Source organism: Zootoca vivipara, chromosome 3 (genome assembly GCF_963506605.1).
Source record: "Zootoca vivipara chromosome 3, rZooViv1.1, whole genome shotgun sequence".
In the NCBI taxonomy this organism is placed as follows: domain Eukaryota; kingdom Metazoa; phylum Chordata; class Lepidosauria; order Squamata; family Lacertidae; genus Zootoca; species Zootoca vivipara.
In genome coordinates, this window is record NC_083278.1 from 48,089,747 (window position 1) to 48,112,837 (window position 23,091).

A 23,091-nucleotide genomic window follows, 5' to 3' on the forward strand; every position below is an offset into this window, starting at 1 on the left:
GGACTTTACCACCAAGTTTACTGAATCCTGCCAAAATGATTTACATTCGTTGTTATGCATCAATCATTTAAAGTCTTCATTGCTAAACAATTACATTTTATAGTAAAATAGATTTTGGAGCCTTGTTAGGAAACTGACTTTGAATTGAAATAAGGGAGGGAAAAAAACAGTTTATGTGGAATCATAACACAATTATATTGTATAAGCATTTTCGCTTTTTAAAATTAATTAAATTTTACACTAAACATTCCACTGCACCTCCTATATTTAACCACCAGTATGATTTGAACCACCTATTCTGACCTGTTTATTTGCTGTGATCCCAATCTAATTAGCCTTTTTACATGCGGGCAGCAGTAACAGAAGACCCATGCTCCTTTGGATTGGAAGCGCCCAACTTTTTCAGATAAAAAACCGGGACGTGCGTCTTCTGGGATGCGCTTCCAGGAGAGTCTCATGACATGTGGCACAACATCAGGGTAAGAGCACAGGGCAAGAGCACAGCAACCACCATTTTTGGGGCAAGAGCTATGCCAGGGGCGGGGAACCTCAGGTCCAGGAGCCAAATCTGGGCATTTCTTTCTGGCCATCAGAACTCTTTCAGGGCATGGCCCTCAAGCCACAGTGTCTCTCCCATGCAATGCCTTTTCCCCTGGCCCTGCTCTGTGGCCACCTCAAGTACTTTTGCCTGATTGGCAACTCTCTCTTCTGCAGGTAGTCCAGTTTTGGATACATAAAGATCAGTACTCAGAAAATGAGTTCATTAATGGTGTAGTACGCACATGAATAATATTTTTAACAATGGAAATTATAACTTAGTATCTAGGGGAAGGATCACAGCTCAGTAACAGAACATATGCAAAATATCCCAGGTTCAGTTCCAGGCACCTCCAGTTATTATTTATTATGATTATGATTATCATCTAAATTTCAACACTACCTTTCACCCAAATATCACAGTGCAGTTTGCAATATAAAAACACACAAATATATACCACTATAGCAAACAGAAACAATAGACAGGGCTGGGAAAGTCACTTATTTGAAAACCTGGAAACAGCTGCTAGTCAACATAAACAAGATCAATGGTCTTGCAACTTTTTACACTCCAGTTAAGGGCCAATTCATGTTACAGGAAGCAATTAGAGGCAGTTTGCCAGAAAGAAAAGCTTCTAATTAAAGTTGCAGATGTTCTTTGCTGAACAGGACTTTTTTTTTTTATTAAGCATGATAGAAGCATCTTGGCCTTAGGGGCAAAAGTTGCAAGATTATACAGCACTATATTAAGCACTATTCGAAACCCACTTTTAGAATTCTGCTTCCAGAAAAGCGATACCTCTACAACCTTACAGTGTTTCATTGAAGCAACCTGTGAAGAGCATTCCCTGAATCAGTCCATTGTGGCTTTCAGGCTTAATTTTTTTTTTAAAAAAAGAAAGCACAGAAATACAGAGGGGTAGAGGAAATCAGCAGGGTCTCCATAGAGCATCCCCTTGCCTAGGCAGTCTAGATAAACTTCCTGCTGGCTTGTTCTCCATCAACTGACCACCACCTGCAAAGTGATTGTGCCTTGCCCTCCTGCCTTTTGAAATAGTAAGTCATTCTATGAGTAGTTGACTGCTGACAACTGCTGCCGTCATGCCTACCCTGTTGAAAGGACGCACTCCTCTCTTCTCTGGCGGCATTCAACATTGCATGAAGAAGAAGAGGAGACAGGACTTCCCCTTCCATTTATCCCCATGCAGCTTTCTGTACTTCACCAAATTCACCATACAACAAAGTTTTTGGGAGGAATTGCTGAGGGGTAAACTGTTCCATCAATTTGTCCCTTACACTGGTGGATGGAAACAGTTAAATTTCACCCTGTGTTTTGATGGTTGCATTTGTACCCATTGGGCATGGAGTTATAATTCAGCATTTTCTACAAATGGGAAAGATATAGGTCTAGAGATTAACATTCCCAATAACAATGTGCCTGGGGAGGGAAAGAGTATTGATACTGTAAAGGAAGCAGGAAAATGTAACTGAATGTTGGGTGTTACTGGTGTAAACAGAGTAGCTGCATTTGTCTCTGTTGTATGGTTGGGAGATCTCCTGTGTTTGGCAAGAAGCCAGGAAGATAAAGCTGGGTGTCCCAATCTGAATGAAATGGGATGGAAAGCTTTGTTGGCATTGTGGGTTGTTTCTTGGAGAGGGAAGGTGTTTTTATTTTGACAGTGTTAGTACAGGTAAACTGCTTTGATGTTTTTTACAGTCAAGCAGTGTATAAATTCTATGAAATAAATAAATAAATAAATAATAAGATGTTTTAAACTAGTTATTGTACTACTACACATTTATGGGAGCCTTCAAGATGGGACACAATAGTAAATAGAAATGAATAGCATGTAAAATACTGTAATGTGAACAGTATGTGAAATAAAATTATTGCTGAGAATAAAGGAAAGAAACTGAGGGACATAATTGACTGTGCTCTTATTTTTATTCAAATATACACTGCTAGCTAAGAGCTTTCAAGAGCTGGGTTTTTTCTGTGGAGACATGCAGCATTATTTGTGCTAATGACTGAATTGTTTTAACAGAAAACCATTTACATATATTTCAGTTTTCTAGAGCACATAACCTTTAGCAAAATCCTACACATGTCTACTCAAAAATTAAGTCATGCTGAGTTCAGTGTGACTTACAGGATTACAGCCTGAATTGCATTTTTGTTCATTATTATTATTTTTACTGTATATGACAATAAACATGTGTTAGTGTCACCATGAGATGAAAAAAATTCTCCCACCATCATCCTTACTCACTTTTATGTATTCAGCTCCTTGAAGTGCAGTAGATGTAAATACAGATTAATTATTTAAAAAGTAATAGGAAGGAATGAGATTCCAAACATGTAGTGCTTAATTATTAAACACCTGTAATGGAATTTCAACCCTAACACATCCTCTAAATCTCACATTGTGCTTGGACAACTGCCTGAGGTTAACTAGTATGTCTCTTGCTGCCAAACCATCCACTTAATACTGCAAAGAAAATATTTTGCTCACTAAAATGTAAAATGCAGCTGGTATTCTGCTTCTTGTGCAGTGATATCTAGATTTGCAAAAACATTAAATAATAGTAGTTTTTAAATGTTTGCGCTAAAATTGTACTCAGCTGCTGTCCCATTCCAGCTCAGCTACAGCAATCCATGTGTGGACAGGTGTTCTTCTCAATAGATTAGTTGAGGGAGACTGCAAAGGCAATTGTCTTTGTGTGCAGGATGCTGGATCAGGAAGCCAGCTTGTGAGTTGCAGTGTGCTACATTTGGGGTGGCCACAGACAAGCTAGACTTTCCACTAAACAAATATGTTTTCATCAATCTCACTTCCCAGGGGACTCTGGGAATTGTAGGTCTGTGGAGGGAACAAGGGTCTCCTGACCTAAACAACTCTCAGCATCCTTAACAAACTACACTTCCCAGGATTCTTTGGGAGAGGCCACAATGCTTTAAAGTGCTGTTTTAAATACCGGTATATAGTGCAGATGGTGTCTCCAACAGTATCTTGTGATGACGCCCAGCTGTTCCTCATCCCTTACCAGCAGTTGCCAATGATGTGGAGCTAGGGTAAGAGGGGAGGAAAAGCAAACATTGTAATGTCAGGATTTGGGTAACGTCTATGAGACATTACAGAGGAAACAGAATATCAGCCCTTGTTTTTGGTGGCAAGATGCCACACATTTAGCACCACTTAGATATTACATTGTCAGTACTGAAACCCCTGGTCTGTTTTCTGTGAATAGTAAGAACAGTAGCAGTGATATAAATCCAAAGTAATTACAACAGGATGTGATAAAAATGTTTTTCAAATTGCTGTTATATCAAGATGGTTTATTAAGATCTTAGCTTATGTTTTCAGTTAAGGCTCATTATTACCCATAGAAAGGTATTTTGAGTTAGCATTAAAATGTTAGTCACTGGTCCCAGGAAATGTAACATTTAAATTTAATTTATTTAATGGAATTTCATAGGTGATTTTTTTTTTTTGCCTAGTAGAAATAGCACTGGCCTGGAGCAAAGCCTAGGGCTGAAACATATTCGTCTAAGCAAAAAGCCATTAGTGTGCCCATCTTACCAACTCTTTACTATGTTTATGTTCCAGCTAGTCTTGTGAGCTATAGAAATGTAACGTTAAATGTGTTTTATGTTATTTTTTTAGATATAAAAAAGAAAATAGAGTAATCAAAAACCACACTTTTCTCTTTCGTTCTTTGCTATTAAAAATTATAGGAATCCACATTTGTGCATTATATTACAGCCATTGGTAAATAAGCATGGAGGGAAAGGACCATATAAAAGAATTTATCTAAATACAGCAGTTGACAAAGGAGATATAGTGTGCATGTGTAAGAGAGTTGTATTATTTTATTTAATGATTATTTTTGGAGGCTGTGGGTTGTACACCTCAGCCACAATCAACAAGAACAGGTGCTTGTAAGAATTTTTCTTACTCTCACATCTACTAATCAGAAGCTGCCATCACATAACCATTATTTGATAGCTGAAACTTGAAACTAACATAGTATTTAGCATTCAACAGCCAGTTGTTTCATATGTGTGTGTCTTTGATAGCATAAAATAGCATTTAGAATGTATTAGAATTTAATATGCAACAGCAGTATTTCATTGTTGATATCCAGTGGTGTTTTGATTGCAATCCTATGTACTGCTATCTTGGGAGTAAGCTCCATTTAACATAATGAGACTTACTTGTAAGTAGAGATGCATAGGATTGTGCTGTTCATATCTGAAGGCATTTGATAGCTGACTTCTTCATATTTATGGTCAAAGGATTATGTATTTGAGTATTGATAGCAGCATATCAAAAGCATCTGAACTCTGAGTAAATTCAGTAATCAAAAATTATGAAATTTGAATTTTCAGAATTTTGTTTCAGCCACAATAAATCCCACTGTAGCATGAATCCACCCATGAGAACACTACACCTGTGAAAGTAATATGTTTGTACTTTTTCTGCATATTTTTAAAAAGGTAACTTCCTGTAAGCAATTTTTGAGCACAATTAGGGTTGAAAGGATCTGTCAATTTCAGTTCGCTGTTTCTCATTTTTCCAATCTTCAATTCAGCTCTCTGCATTTTTCACTAATTTATGATTTTTTAAAAAAACCCTCATAAAAAGATTATCTCCTATTACATAATTTATATGCAATTTTGACTAATTTTTGCAAGCAAATGTTCTCTTACTATAATGCCTTTTGTATGTTTCACTAATATTTTCATTTTTATGCACTTTCTCTTAATATATGCATTTTTGTAAACTTTGGTTGGTTGGAGAACTACGTTGCAAAGTTCAGATAGGTGCAAATTTTGAAGGACATCTGTGTTTATTGTTTCGGAAAGTGTGAATGCACAGTGAACTGAATTTCTCCTCCATCCCTACACATGATAGGGAAGATCTAAGCCACATCCTCTGTGGCTTGTCCCATTATTAGCTCTTTGCCATTTGTTTCTTCAATGGTCTTGAACCAAGCCAGTATAACTCAACAGTGGGCTTTGCTGTGGTATTAGGGATGGCTTCCAAACAGCCTGTGGTTTGAGAATACAAGTTCAAGGCTTTCTATGATGAAACAATAATCTTCTGCTGGTGCATATGCTTTGAAGAAAAATCACCAGCTTAAAAAAAGTATAGTCTATTTAAAAGCAGCTAAGAATTACACCTATGCAATTTTTCCGTTGCTTCTTGTTCCTCATGCATAATGAATGAGGGTTTGAATGAAGTGATAACACAAATTACACAAAGTCCTAACCCTGCCCCTGCTGAACCTGGTAGGAATCTCTTGCTGATATTAATAGGAACGGTTATGGAATCAAGCTGAGCCCCTATGAAATAAATTAAAGGCTGTGGGGCAGGTGTCCACTCCATAGAACAACTATCAGCATTCTTGTACTTTAGGGACGACAGTTTTTACTCTCTCTACAACTTTGCTCTTTTATTTCATTTCTCCTTTATTATTGCAACCAAATCCACACAATTTACAGTTTTGCAAAACCTAAGTTCCCAAAGAACTGTACTTCTGCCAAATAATATTAATATATGATATAACACAATTCTATGTACGTCTGCTCAGAAGCAAGGCCCACCGAATTCAACAAAGCTTACTCCCAAAACCATATTATAGGATTGCAGCTATAAAAGTTTACATTCTTCTTTATGATCTCTCTGCAGTCTCACAATTGGATTCTGTTCCTGCACAGACAAAGCATTTCTGGAATTTTCTAGAACTTCAGTGAGGGAGTTCGTGCTCTTTTCCCTTTGTGTATCCTGAGGAACGGCATAGAAGCCTTCTTTCTCATCAGCTTGTCTCAAAAGCCCATCTTTTTCTGTATTTTAAACGTAGGTAATAACATTTTTCTTCAGTATTTTTTACATGAGCCTTAATCAGGGCTTTGTTTCAACCGGAACTCACAGGAACTCAGTTCTGGCACCTCTCAGGGGGAGGGTCACCATTGTCATTATAAGAGAACAGGGGTGGTGTTCATGGTGAGTTCCAGTACCTCTCTTTTTCTAGAAAAATAACACTGAATCTAATCACTTTTCGATTAGTTTGGGCAAACAGTCAGTCCATCAACAGCTCTTGACTTCAGTAGTGGATCTGCTTCCAAAGGCTACAAAGGCCACCAAACGCTTTGAGGCCAAATGAATGTGATTTAGACCACACTTCTTTGAATCCATCAGACTCTGAAACCTCTTAAAAAACAAACAACACCAACCCAAGGAACAAGAATAAGAGGTAAAGAAGAAAGAAGGATCCTATAACCAGTGGACCATAAATAGCATCTCTGACAAAATCTTCCAAGGTCATGCTCATTCTACATTCTGCTTTGAGACCTAAGGCCTTTTCTGTTGCACTCATCCTGGACCACACTATATAGTGCCAAAACCAACATGAACTCATGATGATGTTCTGTTTAACTAAACACTCTACCAACCACATCTCCAGTCTTTATGGTTCACTAAGTTACACTACCAATCCTTTGGGGACTCCACTTTATACAACCTTCTATTGAGAGGATTTCCCATTCATTCCTACTGTTTGCTTCCTTTCCCTTAACTGATTCCTAAGAGAATCTTTCTACTTCTTATGCCATGATCGCTAAGCTTATTCAGGATTCTTTGGTGAGGTGCTATCACCTCTGGATCTCCTCTGTTTATATGTTTTTTAGCAAGCTCAGAGAACTCTAAAAAGACATACCCTTGCAGAAGCCATGCTGGTTCTGCTTCAACTGATTATTCTGTATGCTTGGCAATATATAATAACTAACTCCTTTCCACCGACTCTCTTGGAACATGAAGACTTGCATGCACTAGTGTACTACTTTCTATTTTGATAGCTTCCTCCATATTTGCTTGTTGTAAAATATGAACTTGCCCCTCATTTAACACCTAGTAATAAGAAGCACAGATAATTGGATGTGATAGGCCAAATGTTTTCTTCTGTGGCTGCTTGAGCTCTTTTTTGGGATACATTTGTTGGATATATCTTCTTCATTAAAAAAGAGAAAGAAATCTCACCCCTTTCACCCTCCTGAAAGCAGGAAGACCTAATGACTTTGAACAGAACATGCTTCACTGTTCACAAATGACAGCGGTAAGATTCATTAAAAACCTGCTCCTTGCATTTGATTTCTCTCTCTGAGTAATGAAGACTCTAAACACAGATGATATACAGAGGGTCAGGGAGAGACCCATGTCACTGTCTACACAGTGTTATCAAACTATTTTCTGTAGTTTTTAAAATCTGTATATTACTTCTTGTGCACACGGATTATTTTGGTTTGCTATATTATTACCAGCACCATAGGACAAGCCCCATTGGACTATCAAAGGCTTTTCTAGTAGTACCTCAGCCATACCACAATCCTTTGAGGTGGCTTAGACTGAGAGATAGCGAGTCACCAAAGGACACTCAGTTTGTTTCACAGCTGAGCAGGGAATCTGAATTTATTTACATTCAGTACTCCAATCATTATAGCATGATCTGCCTAATTTCCCCCCCTCAACCCCCAACACCAATTCCTTAACATGATTTTATTTTTCCTGGCTACTTATTACGGTAACTAATTGGTTAATGGCACAGATACCTCACAGTTTTTCAGTGCATTTCACAGGTGGTTCATCTAGTCACTGGGCAAGCACAGACAGACCTGCCTAACTTAGCAGTAGAACGACATCATGTTGACCAAGTGGCCTTGTTCTATCATGACCACCTACTTCCTTTCCTTGTCTAAGCTTCTTTACCTAGACCTGATCACTCATTGAATCACTGAATTGTAGAGATGGAAGGGACCCTGAGGATCATCTAGTCACCCCCTGCAATGCAGAAATATGCAGCTGTCCCATATGGGGATTGAACCCGCAACCTTGGTGTTATCAGCACCATTGTCTAACCAGCTGAGCTATCCAGTGATTCAAAAGGAACATTGTTATAATTGGCTCTGTTTCATACACAAAACCAGGGAAGTGAAATTCGGTGAGACATTGATGATTTTTCAGTCAGGGATTCCTAGCTTCTGTCACAGAATCACAGTTCTCAAGGGAGAAGGAATTACTATTTAAGGATTTAACTACATTCTAAGCAAAGTTTACCGTAGTGAGTCCTTCCTTTCCCTTCCTTTCATTCTTTCCCAAAGCATCCTAGGATAGTTTTCACCTCAGCAGAAGAGTGGATAAGTAGAGGCTGATAAACTCTACCTCACCCCCCCCCCCAGTAAAAACCAGCTTCGGAAAGGTAATTATGACTTGAAAAAGGAATCAGAGGGCAAAGGCTTAAGCAGTTTCTTTTCCTGTGCCCATTTTTGGCTCAGAGGTAGCTTGCCCTTGGCTGCATAGGACTGAAACAAAGAAAGAAACATTGCTTTAAACTGAACTATCTAAGTGGGATACAGTAAAACCAATCTACAAAATACGTTGAAATATTAATCACAAGTCCCAATTACAGCAACATGTACAACTTGAGCAATGTTTGAAAAGGTTTTTTTTAAACACAATTAAGCCTTAATCAGAAAACGCTTGAGTAAAGTTGTTTAGAAGGCATTGAAATGTATATAGATTTGGTGCCTGTTATATGTCCATAAGGCTGCCTCAGGGAGTAGCCAACTGAAGGCCTGGTGCGGTGCCATATTACTGCCAACCAGCCTGCTGCTGGCATATCCAATAAAAAAAAGCCTCAGCTGATCATAGTGACCAAGCAGGAGTTTTATAAACAGTTTGAGCCTAAAGTAACTTCCAGATAAACTTGTTTATTGAGCGTTGATCCTGATGTGTTTTCACAAAGTGTGCAGGGAGGTCAAACAATTGTCATTTGACATTGCATCTTCTTGTCATTTCCCTTATTATGAGTGTCTGAATTACCAGGGAACGGGGAAGCAGGTTTGTTCTGCAAGAATGCCAAATTCACCTTAATTACACAACCTGCATTTGTCAGCGTGTGACTGAATCCCACTTGCAAAACAGTGACATTCTTCTTCTTTTCTTTTTTTTAAAACCCCATTGAATAGATATTGGCTCTGATGTATCTGTAGTGGGGATAAGAAAAGGCTTTGTGCTAATCCACTGTTTTTCGTGGAAAATAAAAGTTCTGAGAAAGACAGAGGCACGACCATGAAGCTGTGAAATACTGGCAGAAGTTGCTGATGGTTACTGTTAGCTCCTCTTCACTGATATTTACTGTTGTCTCTTGGAGCTTGTTCGCCATTTCTTCTTCCTCCCCGCTGAGTTCCATTCCACATGGCAAACCTGACCAGAACAGATGTCCTTTTTGACATTTCCACATATTGCATCCCCAAGAGTGAGTGAGTGTACGTGTGTGTGTATAGCTGTTCAAATAGCAATAGAATCCAAGAGAAAGTCAATTTTCTTTTATCGGTGGGAAAAAAAATAGTTAAAATGTTAAGCATTTCAAATCAGAATCCTCAGAGGTGCATAACATATTGGATGAAACACCGAATTAATATATGTAATGCAATTTACTACAAGGACCCAACTAGGGCCAGATAAAACACACAACAACACTGATTATATGAAAGCCCGTGAAAATTTTGAATAATTGCATATTAAGCCAAATAGACAGGTGGTGATGCTCTTTCACACATGCACAAAAGAAACCAGATCATGTGATGAGGCCATGTATCAATGAATTAGGATAAACTATTCCTTCAGTTCCTTCCTGGCGTGCTCTGGTCCATGGGGTCACAAAGAGTCGGACACGACTAAACAACTAAACAACAACAACAATTCCTTCAATGGAATGGAGGCAGGGTGCCCCTCCCTACCTACCAAGCATCCAACCAAATGCCTCTTCTTGCAAAGGAACATTGTGACAATTGCTACGAGGTAGGCAAAAACCTGCAGGATCCAGCCATCTGCCTTGGGCAAAATTTCTTCCCAGTTCTGAAACCAGTGACCCACACCTGTCTATAGCAACCTTTATACTAAACACCAACCTGTTTAAGACAGAAAAGCACAACTGGAAGTACAATAAGCCATAGAGGGTGAGTGGGGAAGCCCAAGTGAAGACTATGGTGCGGAGAGCCTTTTATGTCCCAGGAGTGGACTGGGTGGGCAAAGTCTTCCCTCTGGCTCACTCCTAAGCCCCATCCCTAAGAATCCCAGCATTGAGATTGATTGGCTACCAAGTTGCCGTCCTCCTTTCCAGCCTCCCATGTGGCCATAAAGTAGATGAAGCATTTCCCCACCGTGCAGGAGGCTCAGGATGCCAGTCGCGCCCTCCCCCTTGCTGCGCAAGGCCACAAACATCCCTTTTCAAAATGTACAAGCTGGCCATCACTACATCTTCTAGTAACGAATTCCATAGTTTAGCTGCACTCAGTTAAACCAAAGTTTTATCTGAACTGGGCCTCATGCTTAAGCTGTCTCCTCACCAACCACAAGCTGTTGCTAAGATCAAACCTTGGCTGCAGCTTGTGGTTAGTAAGAACTTATCCATCCTAGGTTTAAACAACACACTAAGCCAAATCATGGCTTAGCTTAACATGGTATCAATAAGGAACAGGGAGGAGCTAAGTGCCTGCAAGTTTTCCCCCAGGTCACAGTGTTAAACAGGGTTTATATCCCAGCTGAGTGGGTTTAGAGCAGCAGCCTTAATTTCAAAATTTGTATAGCCATTTATATCACAAATGGAAAAGATACGTCATATAAAAATGTGAAGAGATGCTAAGGTTTTATACCATTTTGGGTGGGAAGGGGGCCCTGTCACCAGCAGAATCTACTCAGTACACAAATCTTTTCTAATATATTGAATGTGTATATTTCAGAGACAGGGGGGAAAAACGTTGTTTTATTGAAGTGAAATATATATGGTCTAACTGTCACATCTTAAGTAATCAGGATGAGCTCTTAGGAGAAATCTGTAATTACTTTGAGCATGATATTAGTTAGAAGTAAAATGAATAATTTTGCTCCATTTTATTATCTTTGGTATATAGCCATTTGTACCATAAATTCATTGACCTCATCTTAAATGACCAATCCTGTAGGACAGATCTGATTAATTAATTCTTAAGTGACATTATTTCTACTCCAGTAATTTTTACTCCATGTGAAGGGGTGGTGTGCTGTATCTGTGGCAGGATATGAAAGAGGGGCGGGAAGAGAGAGAACTAGTTATGTGTGACTTTGGAGTGCTGAGTAAAATCAATTGTATAATGATTAGATATTTAGTTCATCAGGGATGTGCTCACAAATTGATTTATTGCAGTTACCCTCAATATCCTTAATTAAATTTACCTAATGATAAAATATACTGAATAGAGGGTGATCAATATGTGAGTGAAGTAGCATTAGCATTTCTTTTAGTGAGTTATTAAAAGCAGGGGGAAATTCTGAGAGAATTTGCAAGAAGTATTTCTAACTATTTTTTACAGAACATATTTACTCACCACACAGTAATACAGGAACACATTGGGTTAACCAATAGAGAAAACACTAAAATGAACATTTTGACCAATCATTTATAAAATAAAATAATTAGAGAAGACCTAAACTTCTGTATTTGCAGCGCAATCATAAAATGCATCTTTGCTCAGAAGTAAGTCCCATTAAGATGGGGAAAAGAAGAAGAAAACACTGGTGATGTGTTATGCTAATAAGGAAAGAGGGTTGGGAAGATTGTTTATCTTTTGTTGTTGTTTCTTCTATGCTTGTTTATCTTAACAATAAAAAGCCTTCAGAAGAAAAAGAAGTATGGCAATGTTAATTACTCCCAGATAAATATGCATAGAAGTCAGTGCACATCCAGGAACAAACCCCATTGGACATCACAAGTTTTACTCAAATTGAAATTTATGCCCTTAGTCATGTTCATTAATTTTAGTGGGTCCATTCTAAGTAAAGTTTAGTTGAATACTACCCTTTGAAGTGAAAATCCTTGACTGATACATGTTTGAGGTTCTACATAGCTGGCAAAATGTGTGCGCATTTTATATTTGGGCAAATATATGCAAATTCAAAGTAGGTGCTTCAACATACATGTTTTTGAATGTCAAGAACTGGCATTCAGTGTGAAAATTTGCGCAATTTAGTTAAACTCTGGGCCAGGTGACTTCTTTTCGGAAGCTTCACAAGAAGCAGACAAGTTGCCAGCAGGATGAAGCAAATGTTTTGAGGAGAAAGGCCTTGAGGATGCATCTCAGAAAGGACCAAACTGTGCAGTGAGAATGAAACATGAAGCATGATTCATTCCATAAAGAAATCCCAATTTCTTTGGTTTATTTTAATAGCCCTTCACTGTCCATTCTGGGTACCGGCTTCCTGAGGGAAAAGTTCCAGTTAATCAGTTTAATTTACCACCTCACCTGTGTGGAGAGTCTAAGGCAAGATTGTTCCATGTCAAGTGGTGGTGTAAAAACATGGTCTTCCCGCACATATGCCCTCTGGTGCTGGAGAAAATGGGCCCTAGACCTTGATTGCCTACTTAAAAAACCTTGACCTTTGACTTTGGTTCTGGGTCCCCATTCAGATGAAGGATTATGCCGCTGCAGCCACATGTGTCTGGATGCAGTTTGCTGGTGAGGTCCATGAATCTACGTAATAGTTGATATTAGGGCAAGGCAAGCGAGCTTTGTTATTTTTGGTCTACCCCTAAATTCCAAAATATGCATCTCCCCAGTATTCTTAAATTGTACTTTTAAGGTCAAGAGGGTTCTGTTTGGCTTTGTCGTCTCTTAACAAAGCAGTTCCATTCATCTGCTGGTGTGGCTTTTTAGGGTAAGGTAAGCTTTGTCTCTAAATCTGGTACCTGGCTGTTGGGTCATTGCTACTGAGTAACGTGGGCTTGGGTCTGAGAGGCCGAGTGGGTCTTTGGCGGTTGTCTGCCTGAATCCTAAGGGCACCCAGAAACAGATCTTAATGTTCTCTGACTCCAATTTGGGGGACTTTTCAGGGATGGTGGCGGTAGGGTTGATTTTTCCTGTGCATCATTTGGCTAGGTTGCAGGGTTAGGGAATTAGCTCTGGATGGGAGTCATACTCTCTCCTTTGTTATATGCTAACAGGAGTGAGACAGAGATAAGGAGACCTTACCAACACATTTCCCATGCATTCAAAAATCCAGTTTTTCATTCCTTCTTTACATGGTGGCAGTGGTGGCATTTGAACCCAGAACACTGAAATGTTTGGAGCCCAAATCCAGTGTCTGGATTTAATTTCTAGAGTCTAATTTAAGTGTGCTTAAATCCTACTGATTTCAAAAAGATGGCTACTATCATAGGCACACTTACATGGGAGTAAGCCCCACTAAACCCAATATAAGTTCCTTCTTAGTAAATATGGTTACTGTGAGAGTTAAATAAATGCCTATTGAGATCAGTGTGACTTAACAGGGCTTAATTTTGTTTGCATCATGACTAGGCTTAAAAAAACCCACATTTTTTAAAAAAGTGTCATCACCATTTCAGATAAAGAAAAGCTGAGAGTTAAATGAGATGAGTAATCAAATGCCCAGCATATGTTGTTCTCAGTTTGTTTATATGGCCAATGGTTATTAAAATTAAATTGCTTATTTAATGCTATCATTTCACAATCGTTATCTTAACATACACGTGCACAAATAGTATTCCTAGTCTTAAATAGTGATGGTGTGCGAAGAGCATTGCTTTCATGTGGCCATAAACTCAGTACTGTACATTTAATGTATAGTACTAAAGACAGTCTAAAGAATATTATGAGAACTGAATAAACAACAAAAAAATTCAAAAAGTTTTGTATCTGTGTATAAAATCTGTCAAAAAAAGGCATTGAAAATTCTGACATCTGTTTATCTGTTTATAGCTGTGGAAAGATTACTCATTTTAATTCTTGTTTAAAATGCCATATGACGGGAAAGGCATTTGTGCAAACAAGAGTCATATTTGAATTGTAGATCATGTCTCCGCCATCTGTGAGAGCTGTTAGTGTTGCAAAATTAATGTGTTAATGAAATCACAATAATTTCTCTGAAGAAATGGATTCTGAAACCTAGAATGACTATTTTTTGAACTTTGGTTTCTAGTGGCTTACAACTGGGAAAACCTTTCACAGCTTAATTAGTTCTCAAGCCTTATTTACTTTTTTATTTTAAAAAGTATTGGCAGTGTTTTCACCACACCAATAGTAGCACGGAGCACGGAAAATAACTTTTTTTTTTGTAAGGCTCTAATAATAAAAGGTTTGCCTTAGTTTTTGAAAAGTTGTTAAATAAACTGTTGTCTGCCAAGAAGTTATACAAAAGTGACTAGTGAAGAAGAGTGGGCAAACAGCTTGGAAAATCTTTCCAGCTTGTTGAAATATCACAGCTTCAGAATATTTGAAATTCACCCAGATTTTATTACTATTTCTGCTTCATACTTGGAAGGCAAAGCCAACGATGTATGATGCTTTTGCATTTTGGGTACCATTTACCATTTACATTTAAATAATTTAAAATGTACTGTGTTGTGGGCTTAATACAGATGATTTGCACTCAGTTGTCACAAGTCACTGGGCTCATTTTTCTGAATGTTATTTGATCTTATTTATGCATATAGTATCTATGTGACCATTACCTAATGTGAAAGTCATAATCCACACAGAATTAAGGTCCAATAAAATTGTTGTGCTTAAGCACTTTTTGGCTAAATCCTATACACATTTATCTGTAACTAAGCCCCATTAAATTCAGTGGGGTTACTTCTGAGTAGATATTTATATGATTGCACTATAATGCTACACTAGATTTATATGTAATGTTCAAATAATGCTTTATATGTTTACTTGGGAAAAATTCCCTCTGCGTTCAGGATTGGTGCCTTAGACTGTTCCAGTGCTTCATATACATTTTTTACAATTCATACAACAACTCACAAAATAGGAAACTATTACTATAACCATGTTTCAAATGTGGGAAGAAGCACTGAGTTTGTTAAAGCCCGCTTTGTCTACAATCCTATGCAGAGTTACTACCATGTAAAGGAAATCCACCTGAATGACACGGGGCTTACTCCTGAGTAAACATACATAGGTTTGGGCTATTTGTGAGTTCATGGGAGTGATAAGATTTGAACAGAGGATTTCCCAGTTGATAGTGCAATCTCTTACCCACTAGAGCTCACCACATTTTATGCTTTAGCTAAACACCCTTAAAATCATGATGCTCTTCCAGAATGTGGACAGCACACAGACCCACAAGTATTTTTTTTACAGTACTATGCTTTCATGTTTTAAGGCATCATAGATGAGAACTGTATCAAGTATTGTAATGGCATTTATACATAATAATTTATTGAGCATGTATATGTAATGATAGGATTTTGGGGTCAAAATATGCAGGTTTCATGAACTATACTTTCCTTTGATAATTCAGATGCTTGGAAAGCAGTAACGGAAAGTTTTTTAAAAATATTTTTTTAATGCAAATGACAATATAAAGAGGAAATCGCTTCTTTTCTTACCTGTTTTGATTTTGTTACTGTGTTGTAGGTATGTGACTGGTGTAAACACATAAGACACACAAAAGAGTATCTGGATTTTGGGGACGGGGAAAGAAGGCTTCAGTTCTGCAGTGCAAAATGTCTCAATCAGTACAAAATGGACATTTTCTACAAAGAAACACAGGCCAATCTTCCAGCTGGACTCTGCAGCACATTACATCCTCCAGTCGAAAATAAAGCAGAAGGCACTGGGGTGCAGCTGCTGACTCCAGATTCTTGGAATATACCGCTAGCAGATGCTCGGAGAAAGGCCCCATCCCCAGTGTCTGCAGCTGGCCAAATTCAAGGCCCTGGACCATCAGCGTCTACCACTGCCTCTCCGCCTGACACTGCCAACTGCTCTGTCACTAAAATCCCAACGCCTGTTCCCAAATCTATCCCCATCAACGAGAATCCAAATATGCCACCGGTTTCTGTTCAGCCACCTGCTAGCCTTGTGCCTCCAATTGGTGTCCCACCTCGAAGCCCTCCCATGGTGATGACAAACCGTGGGCCGGTACCTTTGCCCATATTCATGGAACAGCAAATTATGCAGCAAATCCGCCCACCCTTTATTCGAGGGCCACCTCACCATGCCTCAAATCCGAACAGCCCTCTGTCCAATCCAATGATTCCGGGAATTGGTCCACCACCAGGTGGTCCTAGAAATATGGGCCCCACTTCCAGCCCTATGCATAGGCCAATGCTGTCTCCTCATATTCACCCTCCAACAACTCCAACGATGCCTGGAAACCCCCCAGGTTTACTACCCCCTCCACCCCCAGGGGTTCCTTTGCCCAGTCTTCCCTTCCCACCAGTAAGCATGATGCCAAATGGTCCTATGCCCATGCCACAGATGATGAACTTTGGCTTGCCGTCTCTTGCCCCACTGGTGCCACCCCCAACCCTGTTAGTGCCATATCCTGTCATTGTTCCTCTACCAGTTCCTATCCCCATTCCAATCCCTATTCCTCACATAAATGATTCCAAGCCCCCAAACGGCTTCTCCAGTAATGGGGAGAACTTCATTCCAAGTACATCCACTGATGCAACTGGGACAAAGCCAACAAATAACTCTGTGTCCCCTAGAGATTCGAAACAAGGGCCTTCCAAGTCCTCTGACTCAAGTCCAAGTTGCTCAGGCCAGTCCTTAAATCAAACACAAGTGCATCAGGAGCACAGTAAAAACGAAGTTGTTGATTTGACTGTGAAACCTAGTAGTCCAGTGAACAACAAGTTTGGTTTTCCTACAGTGCTACAGGGACCACAGGATGGTGTGATAGACTTAACTGTAGGTCACAGGTCTAGACTACACAATGTTATCCATAGGGCTTTACATGCTCAAGTCAAAGTTGAACATGAAGCTAGCAGTGTTGTCAATCTGACTTTTGGTAGCTCAGACAAAAGGAACTGCAATGACTGCAGGAACAATTGCAGCCCTACTGAAGCAAAAACGTTACCTTGTAGTGACCCAGTTCATTGTGGCCCCATCGCACTGCCATCGGGCACTTCGGAAAATAGTACAGCTGCAGTTTGCAATGTTATTGTGAATGGCACAAAGGGCCCAGAGGTTTCCAAGAACTCAGAGCAGCCCCAGGAGCAGAAAAAGTCTCATCCTCTGGAGGAATTGCCAGTCAGTGAGCTGGAGTCTGTTAAGGAGAACAACTGTACATCAAACTGCCGACGGGAAGGAGAATCCGGTAAGAAGCCTGGGGAAGAGCCCCTGTTTGGGGGAGACAAGCAAGATCCCAACCTGAACAATCCTGCAGATGAGGACCATGCATATGCTTTGCGGATGCTACCCAAGGCAGGCTGTGTCATCCAGCCTGTGCCAAAACCAGTGGAAAAGACTGCAATTGCACCATGCATTATTTCAGCGCCAATTCTCAGCACAGGGCCAGAAGATCTGGAGCCACCACTGAAAAGGAGGTGTCTCCGAATTCGAAATCAGAATAAGTAAAGGTTTGTGTAATCACTACAATCTTCTGTGTTAGTAAAATGAATATCAGTGTTTTCAGGTAGGAGTGAAACACATGGAGGTGGCCATTTGTGAAACTGGGAGAAAGATTGTGGTTTATGAATGCACAAGAAGGTCATTATTTATGTTTTGTCTTTGTCCTGTGACACCTCTGTATCTGTTTGTTTTGCATCCATCAGCTGTATATATTCTGTTATTCTCGTGGAATATTCTCTTAGAACTCTGGCAGTGACCACTGTAGCGTTGCTTAGATCCTAACTAATGGATCTTTTCCTATGCCAACTTTTGAAGCCAGGAAACTGACCTAGTGTATATGGCTAAGCCATCTGGGTAACAGCAATTCAGGATCTCTGTGCTTAACCATCACAATTTACCTTTCGGGGTAACCCATAGCAGAACAATTCTACCACTTGTAATTAACTAAAATGCAAAGGCATTCTCATTTGACCTTCATCATTTTTAAAATGTGCAGGTTTTAAGGTACCATAAGATTACTTCACATTAAAGGAAAACTCTGAGCTCTGTTTAAACGGAGAGACAATTTCATATGTTTCTTACCATTTTGGTTCTTACCGATGCATCCCAGTACAGTGGGACCATGTTTATGTCACATTGCTCCATTTACTCCTTGGCCCTTAGTGTACTGATTTCAAATGCATTTTTAATAGTCTTTGGCTGGGGCACCTCTGCAAACAAAAACAACTACCAAAACAACAGCTGAGTCTTCTCTTTGAAACGGTGTTATTTTCAAACAAGTAACTCTCTCTTACACCTTTGTATTATTGCTGCAATAGGCATTTAAAGAAATGCTTAATATGCCAGATGTATAATTCAGATTCAGAACAAATTAATGTTCTGCCTTTAAAAGAAATTATTTGTGTTTGAAAAGCAGATGCTTGGATTTCTGACACTTCAAGACTGATTCACTTCAGTATTTAGATGCTTTTTATATTGAGTCACTTTGAATCTCTTTATAAATAACTGTTCAGGGACTAAACAATTGCAGTCGAGTATTCATTATTTTGCTCCTTTTGGTTTGGTTAGAGGTGTGGGGGAGATTAGTGAATGTCTTCTAAGAAAACATCACCTGACACATGCATACAACATACACACCTTTTAATGGCCTTTCCACAGTTAGGATTCTGTACAATTACATATTTGATGCAAACATTTGCCTTCTTCCTGCAACACAGCTTTGTGTAACATCTAGTTCAGCACTCTGATATCACAATGGCCAACCTATAGGAAGCCTGAAAGCAGGACATATACCTTACAATAACCAGAGCAATTATATTAGCACAAATCAAACCAACACTAGTTTATTTTTTCCTCTCTCTTAGCAAAAAGGATTTGAGCCTTTGACAGCAATATTCCCATTTAGGTTTTTATACCAGCAGTGACAACTCATCTCAGTCCTGGTATTCCACCTCCATGTGGGTTGTTGGGAAGCAGTTAATCTTTCCCCATCCCACCCCTAGAGATTGCTGCAACAAGCAACAACCCTTTTCTTCAACTTTCACCTCCCTAAGTGCACGTGCACGGTGCACACACGCACACGCACACACACACACACACACACACACACACAAACACCTGGAATATACCCCATACACTTGCCATACATTGGTCTCTCATAACTCACATTTTCTCAACCACCTGCAATATGGATATACCAATGGTGGTTTTTATTTGAATTTACAACAGCAGAGTATTATTTTTAATGGTTACGTACTCACAAAAACAATTCCATTTTTTGCATGAAGTTAAAACCTGAGTTAAACACAAACTCCTGGTTTTGCTACTACCTTTTGCTTTTGGGTGGTCACTGCTGCACTAAAATCCTGGGTTTTTCAGTTGCTTCCTCTGGGCAACAATAACAGAAAAGGGGGAATTCTAGAACAGACCAGAACTTAGCTTTCTTCTTTCAGAATGAAGCAGGCAGTCCATTTCTACTTTTATTTTATTTTTAATCTAGAGAGGAAATTTAGAGTGACACATGCATCAAGAAAGATCCGCCACGGGCTGAAAAGTGAACCAGGAAGTCCTCTCTCCATTGTTTATTTTTGGATCTTCCTTGGACTTGTATGTCTCTAAATTTCTTCATAGTAGACATCAATCACAGCTGTGACTTCACAATGGCTTTGAACGGTGCCTGAAAATTTAGTTTCCTGTATTTGCATGTGTAGACCTTTTAACTACCCCCCCCAAATAAATTCAGACAAGACTCAAACTTTTGGTTTGGTTTTTGGCAGAATTTAGGCCACAACTTTATTGATTACAATGAAGTGAGTGGTTGCATAGGCTCTGGTTCGACTAGCTCCCTGCACCCTTGCAGGTAGCGCTGACCCAGGGCTCCAACCAGGGTCACTCCACCCAGCCTTGGGTGAACACCTGGGACAGTGGCAAGCAGGAGCCCTGCGAGTCCTCCACCCGGATGCCCCCTGGACTCATGCTCAGTGGCGTTACTATCCCAGCTGGTACTGGGGGCGGCGCCTGCATGGCGCCCCATGCGGAATGCACATGTGCGGCATCCCGCACATGCACACTCCATACGGGGCGGCTCGCAAGAGGCGCCTTGCTCTGCCCAACTCAGGGAGGGAGGGGGGAGAGTGAGGCAGCGGTCCGTCACCTCCCCAGCCCAGCGAGCTCCGCCTCCGTGTGCGGCCCCGCCCCGCCTCGCCAGTCACTTTGAGTGGCAGATGGCAGTCAGCAGTATCTGGGCGGCCTCGCCGCAGCAGCCACTGTCAATGGAGGTGCAGAGGGGCCAGGGGGCACTGCCCCCCACAGAGTGGAGCACAGGGCAGCCCGCCCCCATTGCGACGCCCCTGCTCAGTCTCAGGGCACAACCCCTCACAGGGAAGACCAACGAGTGAGTCTGTGGATTCCTTTAATGGAATACCCATTGCATAGGGATGGCCAGAGTGCTCTGCCACCCCTATCACCTGAACAAGAGCCTATCCGCAACCTTACAAGTTGTGATGATTTGCTATGTGACAGGCGAAACCCAAATGGCACCAGCCAATCAGCCAAGTGGGGAAAATTCCTGCCATGCCCCTGTCCCAACGACAGACGACACACGACAGCATAGCAAGGTCAAGCGCAAGCCCCAAATATAGTGAGAGGTGCGCGGGTGTTCCGATCCACTGAGCCCCAAAGAGGAAGATCAGGGACATGTGCAGGGGCTTAAATAGAGGTCCCTCGATCGATTTAGCTGGCATCCCATTGGTCAAATTGCACCCAGGATCGAGGGACCTCCAATAGGGTGTTGTGGCCACCCAAACGTTCCCACCCACAACACAGGGTCTAGTTGCCAGGTCACAGCTCAACAAGTGCCCTCTTGTAATAGGGAGGACCCAATTTTCCACTAAGTGAGCTCAAAACTTTTTTTTTTACTGAAAGTTCAGCATCTGGACCCCCATTGGTTCTGGGCCTATAGAGAGGTACCTTTTGTACCTGCTTCTCAGTGGCCCCTATTTAAAATACCGCTGCTCTATTCTTCTTACTTTCATCTTGTCAACAGATGTAGTTGCATTTTCTTGCGATTCATGAGCTGAGAAAACCTAACTCTGCCATCTTAAAAAAAGAAGTTGGTTCAGAAATCATATTGATGATATGCCAGATGAGGTTTAATGACATGCCATGTTTTACTGCAATGTGGAGTACCCATTAACCTCTAGTAATTTATATTTTATGCTATCATGGCAATGTTTTGCCATGACAGTGCTATTAGTACACACAAAAGTACCATGGAGAATTTTCCATTCAAAACAAAGAGAATATGGGATATCTTAGGATCTGGCAACATTTTCATTATTATAGAGCAGAAAATTACTGACCTGGGATAATTATTGATGCAACATTTTCAGGGTGACCATAATATAAATTGGGTAAGCTCTCGCATTACTGCAAAAGCGTTTTTCAGGCTGCAATTCTAGACACTTACATGGGAACAAGCCCCATTGACTCAACTCAGTAGTTATACAGTAGTTACTTATGAAGAATCCATTGTAAAACTATGAATATTTCTGTCTTTTAGTTCAGCACCCTTAACAAGCCATTACCTTTTAAAAAACCGAATACGTTCAGCCAAGATTTGGCCTAAAGAATCTCCATGGTATTTGATATCTCAGATTTGAAGTTCCAGTCCAATACTGCTCTCAGGATTGATTTAGAGCCCCATTGCTCACATCTAAATGATGGACGTCTATATGATGTCTTCCTGCTATGTTGCTGCCACCATGACCAATTATAATGTTTATCGTACACATATACAATGCATACAGTATGTTTGTGCATGTTCACGTGCCACACAATTACAATTGTGTTGGGTGTGAGTAGACAGATAAGAGGAGTTATTGGGGGGGGGACACACAAGTCTGTAATATCTGTATTTTGGCTTTGGATAGGGTTATTATAAATTTCTGGACAGATCCAAACACCAGTGATGCAAATAAATTATCTGTTATCTAACCCTTATACTTAACTATTTCCCATACACCTGGGAGGGGAAACTGCTTATTTTGCCATAATATTTAAAATATCAGGAACTGTTCATATGAACAATTCTGATGTACCCACTTGTCAGAAATACAGTATATAGGTTTTATTTAAACCTTCATGTTACCCTATATACGGAAAGATAATTCAAGTTAATATTTGGGTTCGTATATGCACACCTATAGTTTGTATAAGAAATGTGCTGTAGCATGTTAAATATTTCAGTGTTTTGATTCCCTATTTCATGTAAAGCTAATCAGTCATTAAATTGCATTTATCTTCCATTACATTCCTCATACAGCATCTGTGTCTTGTCAGGTCATGTTTCTTCACTTAACTGTTTATTATAAAATGTGAATGTTTAGGCAAAGCAGAACCTTGGTTTGTTTTAAGGATTTTGTTTACAGACATGTCTTATTTTTTTCTTCTCCAGGTAATTCAGTATAGAAACTTGTAGACAATAATTTGACACTGGACAAATTGCCGTTAGAAAATTATTGATAATACAAAATGATTCATGAGTTATTTCCAATATAGAAGCCCACAAAATATTTTATGTGAAAAATAACAGTGAAGGCATTACCATGAACAGCTATTGCCCTATTATTTTA

At 39.9% G+C, this 23,091-nt stretch overlaps 1 protein-coding gene across 2 annotated transcripts in view; it reads left to right on the forward strand.

The window, feature by feature from the left end:
- The window catches only part of SOBP (sine oculis binding protein homolog), a 144,738-nt gene that overhangs the window by 106,881 nt on the left and 14,766 nt on the right, over window positions 1–23,091 (forward strand). For both annotated transcript variants that reach the window (XM_035109290.2, XM_035109288.2), the window contains one exon: window positions 16,016–17,967. In XM_035109290.2, coding sequence (XP_034965181.1) covers window positions 16,016–17,965 — 1,950 coding nt within the window. In that variant the 3' untranslated portion in view covers window positions 17,966–17,967. The remainder of the gene's footprint in view (window positions 1–16,015; window positions 17,968–23,091) is intronic.